Source organism: Hetaerina americana, unplaced genomic scaffold, assembly GCF_022747635.1.
Source record: "Hetaerina americana unplaced genomic scaffold, ioHetAmer1.1.p SCAF_22, whole genome shotgun sequence".
NCBI classification, from domain to species: domain Eukaryota; kingdom Metazoa; phylum Arthropoda; class Insecta; order Odonata; family Calopterygidae; genus Hetaerina; species Hetaerina americana.
The window spans coordinates 3,155,499-3,177,402 of NW_027286786.1; the positions used below are offsets into that span (position 1 = coordinate 3,155,499).

The 21,904-nt window shown below is 40.0% G+C and overlaps 1 protein-coding gene across 2 annotated transcripts in view; it reads right to left on the reverse strand.

Annotated features, from left to right (window-relative positions):
- Positions 1-21,904, reverse strand: part of LOC139689304 (serine protease inhibitor 88Ea-like) — a 56,442-nt gene that overhangs the window by 7,464 nt on the left and 27,074 nt on the right. For both annotated transcript variants that reach the window (XM_071586378.1, XM_071586376.1), the window contains exons 2-4: positions 9,302-9,624; positions 4,180-4,373; positions 1,411-1,673 (exon numbers count right to left, since the gene is read on the reverse strand). In XM_071586378.1, the coding sequence (XP_071442479.1) occupies positions 1,411-1,673; positions 4,180-4,373; positions 9,302-9,597 (753 nt within the window). In that variant the 5' untranslated portion in view covers positions 9,598-9,624. The remainder of the gene's footprint in view (positions 1-1,410; positions 1,674-4,179; positions 4,374-9,301; positions 9,625-21,904) is intronic.

The following is a 21,904-nucleotide window of genomic DNA, read 5'->3' on the forward strand; positions in this document are numbered from 1 at the left end:
GAGACTTAAGCCATTCCGGAAAGAGGTGCACAACACTTTAGGTGTTGCGAACAATGTAATTATTTCTTAAAATAAATAACACCTTACAAGAATTTCACTTTCAAACCAATATTAGCATCTGTGAATCCCTCAATTAGCCATTATTAGTCACAACTGTGGATCTGCAGTGGCAAGTGAATCTGGGCATAAAAACTCCATGTATTTTGCCATGTCATTTGGCTGGGCTTTGTGGCATGAAAAGAATCTTGTGATGACCACACAGCATGTATCCTTTATTAAAAACCAAGATTGATGCCAAAAAAACAAGCAAAATATGTTTAATGGAGGATGAAAGATCCTCTTTAGAGTGGTACCAAAGTCATAAGCCAAAGGCCATTTATAATAAGATATCACAATTTTAACTATTGGATCTACACAATAAGCCTGTAATAATTTAGACCTTGGGAGAAAAAGTTGATATTATGAGCCGGCATCTCCATAAAAAGGATTTAGTAAAGATGCGAGAAAAAGAAGAGCGAGGACTTGGTATTATTTTATCATGGCTTGGATACTGTCGTTGAGTCAGGAGGATGAACATGGACTAATGGCTATTGGGTTTTGTTAGTGAAGACAAATGGAGAAGAGAAAATGGACCGAACGTAAAACAAGTAGTGAAGTTCTTTGTATGGTAGGGAAAGAGTAATGGTTTTTGGGAGGAATTCAAAGAAGGTAGGACAAATTATTGCAGGATATAATGGGCTGAAGACGAGGCTGGGAAAGCATAGTGGAAGGAGGAATTTTGGATAGATTTCATGAAGGTAGGAATTATGCAGACATAAAGAAGGTGTGCACATGCACATAGTATAGAGTTGAGGGATATTTTTTGTCATATTAGTTAGAGCTGACAAGTACAATAATGTACAGTGCCATGGTCAATTGGGAATCCACCCTAACCTAGTACACAAATGATAATAATACTCAATGGAGAGAATGTAGGCTCCACCTGGCATTTCCAATGATTCAAAAGGTATAATAGATCTAAAACTTAGTGAGTAAGGTAGTGAGGAATTGGAGGCATCAAGTATGCCCATGCAAGGGTGCTCATTAGGGTTAAACAACCTGGGCCACCCACTGTGCCCTTATGAATAGGCCTTCATTGCAGGAGCCAGGTGAGGATACAATTGGAAGATGCATTGAAGGTCTCAATGCACAAAGGGAGATAATATTAAAGGTGATGGATGCCTTCTGGGTGAAGAGTAATTGAAATGCATGTGATGCACTGAAATTATAGCTCATTCCTCTGGTAGGTATCCCAAATGGTACCAGACATCAAATACCTCAAGATATAATTGCCAGTTTTCCATGATGCCTTTCATTTATGCATGTTAATTGACTAATTAAAAATTGCCAAAACAAGATTCAATGCCATACCACTACTAAGTTGGTGTTAGCTGTGATTCCACCATCTGGAATGAGATCTTTTATGTGCCCTTTGGTCTCCATCTCTACCCATGTGTTGATGTCATTTCTGGCTGCATCTGGCTGGTTTTCAAAATCCAGATTCTGTATCTCACTTTCCAACATTTTCCGAAGACAAGGGCGGATTTCTTCCTTTTTATCAAAATATAAGCGGTTGGAGACAGAGAGTTCATATCCAAGTCCTTGGCTGCTTTTCTGGTTATCAGTGCCATTTTCTGTAGAGTGGAGGAGATAACATGCAATGAATTAATACGAGGATTTCAAAGCCAATCTCCAACAACTTTCCTAGGGGTAATACAGGATTATTTAATGTTATTGTTAACATACTGATCAAATATTTATTGTGTCCATCAGCCTTGATTATACTCTACAGCATTTATCATTAAAAAAATATGAATCACAGGATCATCAACACCTACCTGTACTTCTTTAAAATTATTTATTATCATCAATGGATATTTCCTAATATTATTCAACATCTGGAACACAAAATTTTCAAATTACAATGAATATGTTACAAGTGGCTCAAGGTAATGATATTTTGTGTTGATCAAGATACCAAATCTTGCATGACTTACAGGGTGAATTCCATTGAAAGACTAAAATACAATTTGGGAACAAAAGTGAGGGTCAATATAATCAATTATGGGAACTCATCACGAATAGCAATATATGTATTATAATGCCTGATTACTTTAAAATGATAGAGTAAGGTCTCCTGTACTAAAAATGCCCCTGTGTACATGATTATGAAGTGTTTTACTAATGTTGATGAGCATCTAGGTCCTACAATTTAGGAATACATCACATAGGAATTTATACAATTACGTAGGAAATACAAGGTGAATAATTCACCAAAGTGTAATAATATGTTTTGGAGGATGTGGCAGTTCACATCTAGAGCATTGGACTGATCGGAGAGCTCAGGTTCTATTCCTAGGCATCCTCGGCCACACACAAGCTCTGTGATGTATTGGGTTGCATAACTTCCTTAAAAACCACACCGACACTGAAAGAATCTGGTCCCCCTTCTATGATGACTGAATTTTACAAGATATTGACCTAAGCACTGGGTAAACACTACCATCACCTACCAAACTGACCTCAGGGTTGATTATTGAGCCTATAGTTTTTATCACATGATTATATGATATTGTACCCCAAGATTTTTGATCAAGCAAAATTAAAATTAAGTTGAACAATTTCAATTGATTGGTTTTAAAAACTGGATGACCCAATGGCCAATTAGGTGCCCTGAATGAAATATTTAGTAAGTAATCTACCAGTCAAGGTAGGTTTTGGATTTGGACTACCAATTAATATTTCATGACTCCTAACAAAATACAAACTCTACAACGAGTCCCTCTTTATCTCTGGGTACTTCCTTACTCACTTTATCCCATCCAACATCCCTATTCTGCTCCTGCCATTTCCTCATTTGCCTAACATTCTCTCCTCTATCACAGTTTTCAACATCCCACTGCCAATCAACATGCCTTTCATCCATTTCACCTGCCTCCTTAAGATTTTTCCCCTCTCATCGCCCACCATACCAAGTACTTCCTCATTTGTTTTCCTTTCGGTCCATTTCACCTCTGCATTCTTCTCTACACCCACATTTCAAAAGCCTCCAATCTACTTTTATCCTCCTGCTTCAGTGGCCACGTTTCCGCACCGTACATAACTGCTCTCCATATCAAAGTTTTTATGAGTCTTTTCTTAATATCCTTATTCAACGTCCCTGTCATCAACTCACTCCTTGTGAAAGCCTCTTTGCTTAGCGCAATTCTTCTTCCTAGGTCCCTACTACTTTTACCATTTTGCTCCAAAACACCTCCGAGATACATAAACTGTTCTACCTGCTCTAGTTTTTGCCCTCCTATTTTAATGTTTGGCTTGGGCTTTATCTTTCTGGAAAATCACATAACCTTTTTTTATTAATATTGATTCTCATCCCATATCTGTTCCACTGAATAGCCATTTCACTCAGCAATGCTTGTAATCCCTTGACTGATTGACAAACTAAAGCTTTGTCATCAGCAAACCTAACTGATTTACAAATTCCCCACCGACTTTCATTCCTACCTCCAGTTTTTCCTATGCCTCTTTAATCATTTCCTCCACATATACAATGAACAGTACTGGTGATAATGGGCAACCTAACCTCATCCTAACACTGCCCATCTGGACTCTCCGTTCCCCACCCACACCTGCACAGTCTGAGACATTGTCCCGAATGAAATATGAGAGAAATATGAGAATATATGTATGGTACTACTATATAACACCAATTGATGCTAGTCATTTTGATTTATTCATGCAGAAAAAAGTTTCAAATATGTAGCGATCTTTAAGCACATATTTTCCTCAATCCAGTCCAGTATAGTCATCGAAACTATGTTTAAGTGGCTAATGATAGCATAAATCTACTTGATGTGATTTCTCAGAAGTATTATTATAATAATTATAATGAATCAAAGAATTTTTAGTTTGCATGTGATAGGCAGCTGTGGAAGATGCCCACATTTATAGAGGGCAAGTAAATGCTCTGGGTTCTTCTCCAATGGTCTGCTATGAAAAAACCCCTGGTTTATATTTTTCAAGCTTGAACTATCTATGAAAATTGATCCATGGTACAACTGTGATCATCATTTCAGCACAGCCTTGTCATCTTAATGATCCAGTTGTCCAGAAACAGAGTTCACAACAAGCTATACTCACGAGCATCAGGCATCATGGTTGAGTATGCCTTGACAGTTGTCCTGAACATCTTCTCCAGGTGAAAGGCTTGCATAGCAGTTAGCTTGTCCCCTTTTACTTCTCCATCATCCATGTGAAGAGCCTTGCGAAGAGTACTAGCAGTTGTTGACCCATCGGCTGCTCCAAAGTAAGTCATGAGTAGAGCATAGTATGTGCTATAAGAGAGATTGCAATCACTTTTATTCACAATATACTTTTAAATGCAAGAAAACTCCATGGTAGTCATTGCTCAAACCCGAAGCAACAATTTTTGGGCACAAATTACACTAGATTAATCACAAAGTATTATTATTCTCATTTAACATATAAAAAATAGAATTAACTGGTAAGTTACTTATTAACTATAATGCTGGCAACATTTACCAGAAAATAGATTCTCAAAATTGGTTTTACCTTACAGCTGTTATCGAGCAGAAAATGTTTGATTTACTTTTAAGAGACTAAATACCAGTGAAACTTTTCATGTGACCATCCGGTGATGAATAAGCCATAATTTGTAAGTTTTGCATCACAGACTCAAATGATTGTTTGAAAAATATGTGACACACCAATTTTCACAAGTGACTGAATAATCAAAATGTAATGCCAGTTTCTTGATTTAAACTCCTTCTTTGCTATACTACAGGACAGATAAATGTACATATTTTACATTGAGAAAATACTGTATCCTGTTTTTACAGTTTTTATCAGCAAAAGAAAACCCAGCACAAAAATATTTTCAACTATCTCCACCTATTCTAATAGAAAGCAAAGGACCAGTGGCTAACTACTCCAGATGGTTTTAATTTTTCAACAACTCATTGTTAAGATGTGTAATCAAAAAATAAAGCTTAGAGCAGGCTTGGGAAATCACATCAAACAATGCACTACTGAAAAAGTTACCAAATAGCCGCACTCATTTGATTCAGTTGCCAAAGGGTCATAATAACCACTCAGGGCATGAAGAAAAATATTTTACATTTAGGAATGCAAAGCTATCATCCAAAATACAAGAGAGCAAAATAGATTTTCAAGTGAAGGTAGAAAGTCTCTTTGTTTGACTGCAGCCAGCATTGGTCCTGAGGGAATCTTTTAATACCTTGGGGACATTATCATAGGGACAATATTGTAGGAACATTAAAAATTTCTAGGTCAACCAGATTGTGGTTCTACCGGTTCGGTTTGATGATACAATTGAATGGATGGTTCAAATTTAATCAGAGGCCATCCTATTGCTTTTGGAAGTTAGTTAATAGAAGTTCTAAGGTTAATGTTGATGTGCGTGGCAATTCACCAATGCACTGAAGTGTTTAAATCAAGTATTTGAGTATCCCTCAAGTATTACTCTTATTAACAGTGTGCACCTTCTTATGAATACACAAAGGATGATAATATATAAATTGGTGCATTAATATGAATGTGTGCTAGATCAGAAAAAAATGATGGCTTTGGTATGGGTTAAACAAAAAAAGTCATGTTAAAAAGTTAATAAGCAATGTTTTCACTGAACATGAACGAATTCCATTCTTATGTGTACCTTCCAAACTAAAATGTCACCTAGATTCCTTAAAATATTGTACCAAAAAATGAGGTGGAATGCTAGTCCTGCTGTTAAATCATGTTTATCCTATCTACATTGATAGCATTTTGAAAAGGATAAAAGTTAAATAATCATGGTAACTGCACTGCCTGTGATGCTGCAAAGCATGATGCATAGGAAACAGGTAAACTTAGATAAACCCCCTAGGAACCAATATCCATAAATTTTCACTCCAGAAAAATAGAAACAATGTTTTTCTCTTGAGAATTTTCCCAGTGCAAGTATGTAACTAAGAGAGAAAATTCTTTCTGTCAACCAGAAGGCAGAAAATGCTGGACTAAAAGGGATTCATGGAAGGTGAGAAGTTCTCGTGGGAAGTGCTTTGTTAGCCAATGAAATTTTTCATTACTACTTATTTTCATGTGATGTCACTGGAATCCATATAGTACAGATGAGTATCATGGTGAGTTCGAAGGAGTCTTTCATATTTCATATTAAATAAATATTTTGGTGAATCAATTGGTCTAGGATTTTACTTTATCAATCTGCCACAATTTTTGCATTACTAGGAAGATGAATTCCTAAAAAATACCATTGGTTAATTAGCATCAGATGTATATTAGTATCAGATATATATCGGTTGATTAGTATATTGGATTCTATAATTGGATAATAGGTAATTTCATTGTTAAGCATTTAAATCAATCTTTTCAGAACATTTGAATGTATTCAATGTATTAGCTGTTCTACCACAGGTTAATGATGGAAAAAGGAGTGGAAAGAAAAGGAAAACTCTTCGATCAAAAGCTATTTCATCTGAAGCATGTGAAGCTCATCCCATCAGCTGTTGCAATTTAGAATCAAGGAATAGCTCCTCCTAAATAGTCCCCTGTAATAATTTAAGCTCTGAATTTGCCCATTCAAAACATAGCTATATTCCATCATTTTACCATTCAATAAAAGCAGGCAATTCATTATTTGTTCATCTTGAAGAAAGACATTGGCAATGTTTTGTATAGCTGCAGTTTAACCAGCATAATATATGATATGAGCTGTATATGTGTATGAGCTGAATAAGGGATTTGCAGCTTTTTCATTGTGAAAATGGTGCTATGTTCAACTTGTGCAAAATAGAATTAGTTAATAAGATGTCAATGTCCTCAACTATCATATTGTCATGCTATATTGGCATATATCATGACAATTATTAGCAAAAGTTCTCTTCAGCAGGATGAGGCAGGTAGACAAACTAAAAGAGAGAGAAAGAGCCTGACTAGTTAATCTGTTACAACTTAGACATTTTATAAAAAATACAAAACTTCATCAACCGGCTCTGGAAAAACCTCACTTGCAGAACAAACTTTTCTTCAGTTTTGTCATAAGCATAGCATCTTAAAACTTAGGATTACAACTTTTAAAGCATGAATACTTTATTAATGGAAAGAAAAATTATGAATACTATGGTGAGCCTTTAATATCACCAAAATATTCATACAAAACACAATCAAGTACAAACAAAATAAATGATGTTAAAAACGTATCTATAATAGTAATCCAAATCCATTGATTTTGAGGCTAAAATTCTACATAGTAAAAATAGTCAATGATGCATGTCAATCAATCAGAGGTATGGATGGCCCTACAATTTAATACAGCCCTTTCATGATTTTTACAAAACCTTTTAACAACAAAGAACCAATAATTGAACTTAAAATTAAACCACTTAGCGTTTCCACGTAAAAAACTTTTGTTTACGACCTAGGTTTCCTTATGGTATAACATCATCAGTTAAAATACAAGTCAAACACAGTATATATAGCTCTGGATGAAGGGGAAGAGGAGGGAGGGAGGAAAGCAAGGATTGGTTGAGGTAGGAAGAGGGTAGGTAGGTGACATTGATAAATTGGCAGGCTGGGAGAAGGAATTAATACATTGTTGAAAATAAAAAATATATACATTGTTGAAAAAATAAATTGTTGAAAAAATATATTGATGAAAAAAGTTTTGCTTGGCGTCGATTAGTTGGCAGAGGAGTGGGGGAAATGAGTATTGCGAACGGCACTGGATAATTAGGTGAATAAGTAGCAGGCTGGGAGGGAATACCACATTGTTGAAAAGGTTTTGCTTGGAGTCAGTTTAGTTGGTAGATGGGCGAGGAAAATACAATAATGGGGAACACGAAGCGTAAAGAAATTCGTTGGTCAAAACATCTCCGTAATCCATGTGCTTAAGTATTTCTAATTGCTCCAGCACATCGAGGCGGTGACCTTTCTTCTCAAAATGCACGATGAAATCGCTGCTTTGACCAGTCTCTCGGGTGTTTGGGGAAGAGTGACAGGGAGATGTTTTTTATTTTCAACAATGTATTAATTCCTTCTCCCAGCCTGCTAATTTATCAATGTTACCAATCCTCTTCCTACCTCAACCAATCCTTGCTTTCCTCCCTCCCTCCTCTTCCCCTTCATCCAGAGCTATATATACTGTGTTTGACTTGTATTTTAACTGATGATGTTATACCATAAGGAAACCTAGGTCGTAAACAAAAGTTTTTTACGTGGAAAAGCTAAGTGGTTTAATTTTAAGTTCAATATGAAGAATTTCCGCTAAGTGACATCAGAAACTGTTTTATTAAGAACCAATAAGCTTTACAACCTGGACCATTGAAATAAATACCTTTATTTCTTTACTGCAACCAACTTCAGAAGTCAGATAAAACTGAATAAGTTACCTTTACATCGCCCTAGAGTGTTTGCCTTTGCCCCTACATCAAAGTAGAAAGGAATGTGGTTGATGCCTATGAAGCACCTGGACCTAAATTAACATATATCAATTTTACACAGAATAAGTTTATTTTTAATGTATGCACAAAGCTATCCACTTCCCCAAGTAACACGTTTCACGTTGGAATCCAGGTTGCCTAGGAGAACAATAATTTTTAAAGTATAAGTACCTACTTAATCTAACTGGCACCAATCTTGCGCCATAGGTATTCTGATCATTATTTATTTGCAAAAATTAGCAATACCCATTGACTACTTACTGCTCAGAACAGAAGTTGTAATTATTGTTCGCATGAAAAGGAAATCTATGTTTAATCGTAAACAAACAGACTGAAGATGGGCACAACACCAAAACACTGAACAATTGTGATGAGTAACGTAGGGGTTCATTAATCCAAGAAAAATATTTGAGAATTATCTACAATGGTTCCTCCGAATCGCGCACAATTGCTTTCATCTTACAACTCCTAGAATGCGGAAATTAATCTCACTGGTACATATCGTGCCTCACAATTTCAGAAAGAATTGACTAATCACCGTCCAAATACGCGGTTCAATCAAGGAGAAAATTTTAAGGACCCCCTCTTTCGACCGACGTGAAATACTCACCTCTCAGACTCTCTCTGAGGTTGCTTCGTGAGTTACAGACTTGTGCTGAGGCACTCACTTTCTTTCGGAGATAATAATCTTTCCCCTATTTCGGGAGTAAACAAGTTTCAGACTTGCGCCCTAGAGCCTCCAAAGATGCCTGTGCTGGCAGTTGGCACCGCCGGGGTCCACTCACCTGTAAGGCGAGAAGAACACGTTGCTGACCGCGTCAACCTCGCTGCGCTTGAACCACACCTTCTTGGCGTATGAGGGGTAGGGCCCTGGCGGTGGTGGTGGGGCCACGGTGCTCCCGCCGGGCCCCAACACCAGGGTGCGCAGCATGTCCAGACCGAACTCCTGCTGGCCCTTGAGCAGGGCCTGCCTGGCCCCCTCCCCGGCAGCGGTGGAGGAGTCGTCCTTGGTCAGGCACTGGGCCGCGCAAGGACCGGTGAACGCCCACAGGGCGGCTGACCAAAACAGTAGCAACAACATCTTCGCCTCGATTACCTCTCTCGGCACCTACGGATGATGAGGAGACCGCAGAATTAGGGCGGTGGACCATTCGAAAACTTCCGAGCCCGCTGCCGAAACTGGGAGACGGCTTGATCAGAAATCGAAAGGTGACATATAGTACATCTTCAGCCAAAAATATAGACCAGAATCGCATTAAAAATATAGGCCCGATTACAAGTCGAACGCAAGAAAAGGGACGAGACAAATTCATATTTATTATCAGTAATGGAAGCAGGAAAAATGAAACTACATATTTGCGCATGCGAAAACACGCACACTATTGAATAAATAAACATATTTACCCACTATGTGATAAGACTTCGAAGGTCGGCTTTCATCGAATCAAAAATGAAGGAATTTCTTATCTCTATTTCGTGGGAGTTTTCGTCTTGGTAAGAAGGAAATTGGACGCCTTTGTTTCCAAAATCGAGATTTTAACGCCCCAGGCTTGAGTGGTGGCTTGCGAGGGGTGTTCCTATCTCTTTGCGGATATCACTGGGAAATGTTTGGCTGTCAAAAGACCGTCAGTCGGATGGGGCGCCAACTTAACGAAAATGATCAACGGTATGGTGTCTGTGAAAATATTTCTTCCGGAGACATTTGCAACACTTTCATTCATTATATATTACTGATCAACGTTCCATTTCAAACGGTTTCTCGTTTGCCAGAGCATGTCGCAAAGACGTGCATGTCGATAAGGTTGCGGGATCTCCGTGAGCTACGAGATGAAAAGACACGAGTGGATGTGGGGCGTGCCTCCAAAGGGCGACACTCAATGGTCTGCAACAGTGGTCAGAGATCCGGGATGGTGTACGCACCGCGACTGAGTGAAATGAATGCGTATCTTGACGAGGAAGATACCGTCCAGAAGTATTTTTGAGGAAAGGAGATGGGAAAGAGTTCCATTATGATGCCTCATATCATGAAAGAGTATTGGTTCATGAAACCATGTGTCTGCGTCCAGTATGTCTTGTGCTCTACGCCAAGAGGCGGCTAAGCCTTCCACGGCGACGCTGGAATAGCGCTTATTTTTGCTTACTCCTGCATTTCTAAAGTGCTCACTTGGTCTTGAAAGTGCATAGTCCGACGAAACAAGGTCTGTCTGTTGTATATGGGAGCTTCTTTGCGATACAAAATGAATACATATAATTTTCACAGTGTGAAATCTACAATACTAGGTTAGAGATCCACGGAACTTCCTGTTATAATGGCCCATATTTGTATTCTTAGTCACTGGCTGTCACAAACCTCACTTCATTGGTACTTGATTCCTGGGAGAGGCGAACTATTCACGAAGCTAAGTGGATTTCCTGCTGTAGAACATCCGACAGACTTGGTTATTACTAGATATATACTTATAACCACATCAACTAAAATATTTTTTCACCTACATCTACATACTACACCGCATGCTGCCGAAAGGCCGTATGTCGGGGGGTGTTAGTAATTTCTTTCGCGTCATTGTTAGACTTTAAGAAGGATATCAGAACAAACGAGTTTGTCTCGCTTGTTCTATTCGTACCTAGAGTGGTTTACAGCCTATTTATCCCGAAAAGCATGTCACACTTGTCTTATTATCGTGACAAACTTTGGCGAATCTGTCAGATTTTCTCTGAACTTAATCAAATTCTTCAGCAACATTTTTCCCAAAGATCCCAAATACTTGCGACGTATTCCAAATGCGGCTAACTAGAGCGAAATAACACATCTCTCCAACTCTCTAATTACATTTCCCCCGTTTAATGAAGCAAGAGCTTTTTTCAGGTCCAAATAGTGTCATGATATTCGCTCCCCATGAAAGGAGTGGAGTTGAACTACCCCATAATACCCCTCCTTGGCCCCAAAAAGGTCCTTCGACCCGCAACCACGCACGGTGGAGGAAAAAGAAAAACCATTAGCCAGGGCCTGCTTGCCCTACGTCGCCTCGAACTCCAGGAAAATATCCAGGATACTGGCGAGGCATAAAATCGAGGCAATCCATAAACCACCGGGGAATATTAGAATCTTGCTGGTCAGAGCGAAGGACCCAATCGGCCTAAAGACCCCGGGCATATACCAAGTACCGTGAACCTGCGGGGATGCCTACATTGGAGAGACAGGGCGGACAATCTAGACCAGGTCGAATGAACATAAAAGACATTTACGACTAGGGCAGGTGGAAAAATCAGCCATCGCCGAACACAGTATCGGGATGGAGGACTCAATTGATTTCAACGGGACCAAGCTAGTAGCCCGCGCCGGTGGTTACTAGGACCGCATCATCAAGGAGTCTATCAAAATTAGAATGGCAGGACGGATTTTCAACAGGGGTTCCGGCTATTCCCTCGGCCACACATGGAAACCTGTGCAAATGGAGGTGAGAAGAGAAAGGAGCAAAGCACAACGACCCGGCAGCCAATCAGGAAGCTCCTCCTCGTCGGACCAATCAGAAGTCACCTGAACCCGAGCGCGCATGTACGAGGGTCATCCGGAAAGTAGTACCCGTTCGTGAAATAAAGACACAAAAGTAAATATTAACAAACATAAAAAATTTTATTTGAAAGAGGATACTTTAAACTACTTCTCAACATAATCTCCAAGCAAATTAAGGCATTTGTCATAACGTGTGACAAGTTTCTGTATTCCTGCTGCATAGTCCTTCGCCGCCAGCTCATTGAGAGACGCGAGGGACCCATCTTGCACAAATTTTTGCATAATGCAGATGGTGTTTAACAATTTCATGAACAATTGTTCGAGAAACATTGGGAAAATGCTCACAGATGTCATCAATTGTGACGCGCCGATCGTTCCTCACGAATTCGTCAACTGAGCTCACCAGTTGGTCTGTAATGACAGACGGTCTCCCCGAACGCTCATCGTCGTGTGTGTTCCCCCTCCCCATGTTGAAGTTGCGACACCACCGCCGAACAGACGACTCGTCCATTACATTGTCTCCATACACCTCCTTTAATTGGCGATGAATATCACATGGGCGAACGTTTCTTGCATTGAGGAATTTAATCACTGCCCTCACTTCACAACTGGCGGCGTTCTCAATTTTTTTAAACATTGTAAACAATCACAGAAACAACACAGGCAATGCTAGCGTCACGCAACTTGGCTCAGAGAAGGCAGACAAGCCACTGAAGCTATCTGACCTCGTCCAGCGGCTACTCGCGTCGTCAGCACTTCATGCGGCACGAACGGGTACTACTTTCCGGATGACCCTCTTATATAAGACGGCAAAAAATCCGCCCACCGGGACGGTATACTATGCGCCCGTAAGGGCTGACAATGATACGGCTGCGAAGAGGAGTTTATCCTAAAACGGGGTTTGCGTATTGTTATGTTATGTTTCAATCATATATTTTATGCATTTCTTGTACGCTGTCTCTATACGGAAATAAAGACCTATAAAACTAAACTGTTTTTATTATGTTTCAATGTATATTTTATATATTCTTGTAAAACTGTGCTTTACGGAAATAAAAACCCTTAAAACTGAACTGAAAAAGCGAGAGAAAAGAAAATGTTATTTCCGCAACCGCTACCCTCTTAGTAGCCTTTCCTCTATGTTACTTACCACCCGAAGAGGATTTAATCCTAAAACTGGGTTTCCGTATTGTTATTGTCATCTCTATCAAAGTTTATATATTCTTGTATTGCTGTCACCTTACGGCCAACATGGAACCCCTGACCCAGTGTAAGACCCGGGAAAACTTCATCAAGCAAATACGCCGGGAATGCACCAGATCTTACATTACCCCATAATAGTTACCTTGGTCGGCCGTAGTTAGCACAGAACCCTCTATTTCGCAATGTATACCCTGCTTATCTCTTACTTTGTTCCAAAATTTCAAAACTGTGCGTTTGCCTATGTTAAGTACTAATCGCCATCCCTTTCACCAATTCGACGTGTCAAAGTCTTTAGAGAGTAGTTCGCAATCGGGTGAACCCCGTATTTCCCTGTATGCCACTGTGTCGTCTGCAAATAATCTGAGGCTGCTCCATCCATCTATGGAGTTCTTTGGATAGTATTACCACTGGCTTATGCAACAAACGTCTAACTGACTTACTCGGTTAGACGTTTGAAGCACAATAATTCTCTTAGAGTGCACTTTCGGTGATGAGAAGGAGAACCCTAAACAGATCAAGTGACAAAGGTATTCACTGACTCCAAGCTGCTTGAGTCACCGACAAGTTGGCCACCGATGCACTGCACACACATGCAGTCGCAAACGGACTTTCGGATTGTAAGTTGATTTTATATGGATTGAATCGTTCCTGTCCGCATATTTTCTTGTTAATTTATTTGACAATAGTCACTACTCAAATTCATGTCTAAATTAAGGAAAAAACATTGTATTTAAGTGCGTAAAGAGGTGTAACACTCCTATTATGTCCCATCTGAGATTACTGAGTGAAAACTAGCGTCTTACGTGAAACTCACTCTCGCAACGAAAACAGCCGCGGCCGGACTTACGGTGAGTCTCGCAGGACCACCGCCGGAACAAAAGAAATTTTGCCCCATTGGATGCTTTGGCCTCCTTAAGAGTCGACTCGATCAGAAATGACCCACTAATTTGGTTGTTATCTTTACGAGAACCACGACATTTGCGATGCTCTATTGATTGATACCGAATGGGAACCCATGAAAGTTCTTTGTCTGCGTCTTTTGTGGCATTCGCAGATTTTAACATCGCAAAACCACTTGACCTTAATTCGCTTTTCAAGTGTTCATCAGCGCGCTGCTGACCTCCTGAATCTCAATTCGTAGAACAGTACAAAAAGAAAGTTAATGAGGGTGCCACGTGTCATTGACAACTCTCTCTTTCCCCATCCCTAGGTCAGGATCGCGAGCAAATGCTTCCACACACAAGTTGCCAACGGAAGCGAGTGACTCATGGAAATACCCAATGCAATGTGCTGTTTTGAGAGTGAAGTTTACATTCGGAAATGGAAATGATTTTTTCATATTGGGCGTGAGAAATGGCGAATATTTAGCTTACCGAGAGAAGACTTTCAGATGACACAGAAGGAGTCTCATCATTCCGTTCCGGATGTTTGAGGTTCTGGGAGAATTCTGATGCTTAATAGATTACTATAAACGTTCAATGATTTCATAGATCATTTCATCCGAACACCGAATATCAGCGATACACTGAGACCAGGGTCAGTTGAAAATAACTCAATGCGCGAAACTTGATAAAGGAATGATTTCCCGCTGACCACGATCTAACCGACCGTGGAACCAGCCCGCAACTCCCCCTACCTAAATACGCGGCTAAAGGCTTGGTGGTTAATCGGTAGAAGTGGCCGATCGGGTGCCATTTCGGGATGCTATCTAAAGCTGCGTCCAGACTTATTCAATATTACGGAGCAGGCTTTTAGCGGATATATAGAGCGTCTGATGAAAAGGCAGCTCCACTGTGGACGCCCTACGCACTATAATGCCACTTATGTAGATAAGAATAACGATTAACAGATGCTGGCCAAATGTAAATATTTTGATATTTGAGATACCTTGTATCCGAATTTGTTTACTAACAAAAGCGCGTAATGGTTTTTACACATTCTGAGTTCACCTCGCAATTCATTCGGCAGTATTTTATTGAAGTTTTCCATGACTTCCTTTTATTGTAGTAACTAGGACGATTTATGATATTAGATTCGTATTCATTTTCTCTTATTGGACTTTATTAACTTTAATATATACATATAATAATATACATATTATATATATATATATACATGCATATATACAGGGTCGCACCCAAAAGTGGTAGGACTGATTTTTTTACAAGAATTTTATTGACGATATACTTACATCGACTTAATAATCTTCAAAGCATGCTCCTGAAGCTGGTACACACTAAGTATAACGTTGCCCCCATTCCCCGTACGCCCGCTGGAAATTTTCTTTGGGGATGCCCTTGATGACCCTCGTCGAAGCCTCTTGAACGGCCTTTATCGAGTCAAAACGTCGTCCCTTGAGCTGTCTTTTCATCAGGGGGAAGAAGAAGAAGTCCGGTGGTGCCAGATCGGGAGAATAGGGCGGGTGCGGCAACGTGGCAACGCCGTATTTGGCCAGGAGCTGTCTGACGACGAGCGCGCCATGGCACGGCGCGTTGTCATGATGAAGCACCCAGCAGTTTGCGATGGCCGGTCGGACTCTTTTCACCCGTTCTCGGAGGCGGGTGAACACCTGCACGTAAAAGTTCCTCACAGCACAGCATTGTCCTCAATCTGTCCACATTCGTGTCGGTTCTTGCCGTCGACGGCCGTCCGGAGCGATGGTCGTCTTCAACGAGCTCCCTACCCTCTTTAAACAACTTGTGCCACCCAAATACTGTGGAACGGCTTAAGGCAGTGTCCCCATAAGCCTGCTTGATCATATCGAGGGTCTCAGTTGCCGTTTTCCCGAGTTTCGCACAAAACTTCACGGAATAACGTTGCTCTAAATTCAGATTCATTTTGTTTTTCGACGCGGACAAAAAACTTGCTTCACTGAAAACGGTGTCCTCACTAAACGACAGCCCGCAGGCGACTGAGTTTGGTGTCGGTTCGTTCGCGAAGAGCCCCCTACACCTTACCCTGCCAAGCAGACCCCCCTCCACAGCTCCGTTCGCGCCAGAGAAAATCAGTTTGTCCCACCAGGGGAGACTGTGAATGCGAACCTTTACGTGCAGGTGTTCACCCGCCTCCGAGAACGGGTGAAAAGAGTCCGACCGGCCATCGCAAACTGCTGGGTGCTTCATCATGACAACGCGCCGTGCCATGGCGCGCTCGTCGTCAGACAGCTCCTGGCCAAATACGGCGTTGCCACGTTGCCGCACCCGCCCTATTCTCCCGATCTGGCACCACCGGACTTCTTCTTCTTCCCCCTGATGAAAAGACAGCTCAAGGGACGACGTTTTGACTCGATAAAGGCCGTTCAAGAGGCTTCGACGAGGGTCATCAAGGGCATCCCCAAAGAAAATTTCCAGCGGGCGTACGGGGAATGGGGGCAACGTTATACTTAGTGTGTACCAGCTTCAGGAGCATGCTTTGAAGATTATTAAGTCGATGTAAGTATATCGTCAATAAAATTCTTGTAAAAAAATCAGTCCTACCACTTTGGGTGCGAACCTGTATATACATATGTGTATACTTTTTAGAAAAAAAATATATATATATATAATATGTATGCATATATATATTTTTATATACATACATACATATATATATATTATATAAATACATACATATCTATATACATATATATATATATACACACATATATACACACACATATATATATACACACACACATATATATATACACACATATATACACACACACACACATATATATATATATATATATACATATATATATATACATACATATATATATACGAGGGTCATCCGGAAAGTAGTACCCGTTCGTGCCGCATGAAGTGCTGACGACGCGAGTAGCCGCTGGACGAGGTCAGATAGCTTCAGTGGCTTGTCTGCCTTCTCTGAGCCAAGTTGCGTGACGCTAGCATTGCCTGTGTTGTTTCTGTGATTGTTTACAATGTTTAAAAAAATTGAGAACGCCGCCAGTTGTGAAGTGAGGGCAGTGATTAAATTCCTCAATGCAAGAAACGTTCGCCCATGTGATATTCATCGCCAATTAAAGGAGGTGTATGGAGACAATGTAATGGACGAGTCGTCTGTTCGGCGGTGGTGTCGCAACTTCAACATGGGGAGGGGGAACACACACGACGATGAGCGTTCGGGGAGACCGTCTGTCATTACAGACCAACTGGTGAGCTCAGTTGACGAATTCGTGAGGAACGATCGGCGCGTCACAATTGATGACATCTGTGAGCATTTTCCCAATGTTTCTCGAACAATTGTTCATGAAATTGTTAAACACCATCTGCATTATGCAAAAATTTGTGCAAGATGGGTCCCTCGCGTATCTCAATGAGCTGGCGGCGAAGGACTATGCAGCAGGAATACAGAAACTTGTCACACGTTATGACAAATGCCTTAATTTGCTTGGAGATTATGTTGAGAAGTAGTTTAAAGTATCCTCTTTCAAATAAAATTTTTTATGTTTGTTAATATTTACTTTTGTGTCTTTATTTCACGAACGGGTACTACTTTCCGGATGACCCTCGTATAAACCATAAACAAAGTCATCAACCCGAAGGTCGGTTTAGTAGGGGATGGTAGAGATCACCCAGATAAGCCCTATACGGCATGTGAAAATGCACACATCAGGGTAGGGGGGGCCAGTTCCTTTCCCTGTTCCGGTTATGGTTTCCCAGGAAGACCTGGTACCCGAAAAATAACTCTAGCTTGGATGGAGCTGCAGGTGCCCAGAGTGCCTTGCCCTGATATCGAACCAGGGACCCTCCGGTCAGCAGTCCAACGCCCTACCCACTGGACTACCGCAACCCATACACACACATATATATTTATACATATACATATATATATTTATATATACATATATATATACATATACACATATATGTACATAAATATACATATATATACATAAATGTACATATATACACAAAAAATATGCATAAATATACACATATATACACTTATATATGTACAAATGCATATATATATATATATATATATATATATATATATATATATATATATATACCTATACATATATAAACATGTATATATATATACATATATATGTACATATATATGTACATATATTTATTTATTTATTTGTGGATCGCGGTAGTCCAGTGGGTAGAGCGTTGGACTACTGACCGAAGTGTCCCGCTTTCGATTCCCCGGTAAGGCACTCTTGGGACCTGCAGCTCTACCCAAGCTATGCGATTTTCTGGTACCAGGTTTTCCTGGCCATCGGGTCACATTGGTACCCGAATGTCACCCGCCCACGGGCTTGGTACTGGGTTAACTCTACCATCGCCAACCAAACCGACCTTCTGGTTCAATTCTACTTTGGCCTGATTTACCATCAGGGTATACATCAATCTCTCCCGTGGCTCTAGGCCGAAACACGTCATTAGAAAGTACATCGGCTTGGAATGTCTGCATCCACCATTCGTTTCGACGATGAAACATGTGGGTGATCAAGAAGGTAGGCCATCCATATTATCCATGCTAAGTAACCCGCTGCATTTATAGCACTTTGTTTCTGAGGCACTAATTGTGTCACTCTCTGTATTGCCCTCGATGTTAATTTTAATCATTGTTGTACCGTTTAAATTTTTTTGGATGTAAAACAAAACCGATACTGTGAGCAAGACAGTCAAGAAAATCCTCGGAAGAAAGTTGAAGCGATACTCTTATTTCGTGTTATGTAAGTAATTTAAGCCAACTTTGAACTTCGAGACGACAACGTTTTCATTTCGACATACTGTTTTATGCAAATAACAGCAGCAATATGTCACTCGGGTATTTTTGGGTAAGAATGTTGAACATATATCAACTGCTTCAAAATAAGTGGGATCAATCTTGGGTTCCTAGTCTCGCTATTCAACGTTTACACAGCGCAATGCACTAGAAGGCAGTCAAGAAAACTCAAGGATAAAATTATTTTCTCATTTCATTTCTCTTTCCCAAATGTGTATTTTACCTGATGCATGTTTTTTCGAGACTAATTTGATGCATGCTACTAGCACCTATGTACCCACGTGAATACAGCCAACCTCCTTCAGGGCCAAAAATGCTACTCTCCTAAAACATTACTATGGTTTCCACTCGGCTGACTTGAACGCGAATCAAGGAATTAATTAATATTAAAGTATACCTTGTGATCAAACTCAGTGTCCATCTACGTTTTAACTCCCGGTCCGATTGCGGCTGCTGAATACCAGAGTGTAACTTATGAGGCTCGTTTGAATTAACAGGAGATAGTACCACATGCATGCGTTTAATTCGGTCTCTTTGATTTATCCAAGAATATGCAGTGGTGACTGTGATTTAATCTATTCTGCTGACAGCTTAGTACTATGATGAACATATATTGGATTATAAATATTATTATTTATGTAAATTAGTTCGCGGAATCCATTTGAAAAACTTAGCGGTGCACGACATTATGCAGCTTTTCAAAAATCATAGTTTTCCATAAACTGAATTGATTTATTAAATCTAATCGATAAACGTAACTCGTTCGCCGGAAATTCGCAACATGCAATGCTAATAAAGGACTCGAGTGATTTTTCAAATGCAAATTTACGGCTGAGTGTATGATTTGAGGCATTGTGCGGGTCCCGTTAAAAATGGTCGCTGTCGTGGTCAAGCACAAATTGGATAAATGAAACGGAAACCCACGCATCAGGATTCCCAACTGGAAATAATTTAAACATCAAAACAGCCGCTATTGGGCACGAGGAAGTTTCGAGATGAATGCCAAATAAAATAACTAGCGATAAATTATGACTTTTGATAATCATCACTGAAAGTGATACTTGACACATGTCACCGTGCATTTACTCTAAACTTTAAATGCAATGGTTGAGTTCGTTTGTCGCATGATGGCATTGAGAACTAAATTAAAATCGACACAAACAAACTTCATCAAATGGAAAACTTTCGCATTATTAGAGCGCAAAAATGGTAAATTAATATAATAATATTCCTTAATCGTCAAAAAACGCTTTTTCAGAAGATTTCCATTGTTTCCGCAAATATGGAAATGCAATGACAGACAGGAGTAGCAGACAGCATAGGAGTGAAGCAGACGAGCTTCGGCCGCCATATTCATTTCTGGTGTGCTTCTCATTGGTCAGCACACGTGGGGTCCGGGAGCAACAGCTGATTGCCTCCAACAGGTGACCGTGAGCGAATGCGGGCCTAAGTCTCTGGAACACACTCTCTAAGGCACGCTTGCTCATAAGACAGGTCTTCACATTTTCCTGCTCGTTTGGAAATTGAACATTTTTAGATAATAAGTTTTCAACAATTCATTCGTGATGAATACGTGCAGTACAGGTATTTGTAGTAATTTTCTTTTTACAATATTAAAGACTTTATTCTTTTTACGTCAGTTTCATACAACATTTCCCAATCTGTTTCGAATAAGATATCTGCTGGGTAACTTTTAGAAGCTCTACTTTTAATAAGTCAGCTGACACTCATGACGTTAAACGAATATTTCTTTTGTTAGCAAAACTAGGCAGCAGTCAGCTCGATAACAAGGGGGGCATCATTGTACGCCGGCTGCACAAAACATTAACTGGTATTCCCCTAAAATAGGGACTGCTTTGAACCGGATGTCTAGGCAGTCTTCCGAAAAGCGTGGGAAATGAGTTTTGCACACTTCCGCCTACGACAACCTCCAGGTCCCCCGCATAAATTATCCTCATTATCCAAATTGTTTCATAAATGGCCGTTTCGTGTGCTCACAATTAGACGACTCAATCCTCAACAACCGTACCTGGATGAATGGCAGACGGTAAAAGAGGATAAATGAGAGAAATGGGAGAGGGATTGAAAGGAGCAGGAGAAAGAGTCTTAGCCTATCAAGCCGTTATTTCTTTGACTTATTATTTGCCATGTCGTGTAAACTGTGGAGAGCGGTTAATTTTGTAGTACATGTTTGGCAATGCGTGATTGGTTGAACTTCAAACCCCACCTAAGTCACAATTTCAGTAATGCTTAAAATATGGCACCTTATAACCTTCTTTTTTTCATCGCCAACTCTAGTTTTCACGAGTTTTAATCAGTTCAATTCCGTCCAAGTGTATTCTTTTTAAGATTCAGGATCAAGTTCTACGTTCAGCCTTCGCAATGAGGCCTAAATGGCGAAAGTTGACATTTCAGGATTCTTGATGCAGGAGGGGTTCTGGAGGGTTTTATTACAAAAAAGTATCTTAACAGTTTTTAAATTTACTTTTAATCGCCAAGTGTCGCACCACCGTTGTATTGCATTAACCCTCTTAGTGCGGCGGGCCGATATATCGGCTTTCGTATCCTTGGCGAAAAGTGCGACGGGCCGATATATCGGCTCTTGCGTAGGCATTTGTTTAAATCGTTGTAACTTATGGTTTTTTCTTTAATAATTTATGGTTTTTGTGATATCGATAGGTTGAGTCTAATAGAATAACGTAACTATTTTTTAAATTTTTTATTAGCAATTTTAAATGCTTTTAAAAAAGTATAATTCTTACCATAATTTTTCGTTCAGTTTTGTACATGTCGGGAAGCTCTGCCTAATTGTTTGCTCGTTTTTTTTCTTAGTAGTCTTTCCACTATGAAAAGCCACTGAAAGGCTACTAATCTGTTTTCATGTGTACTCTCTTGAATGTGTTGTGGTGTGGTTGTGTTGATAATT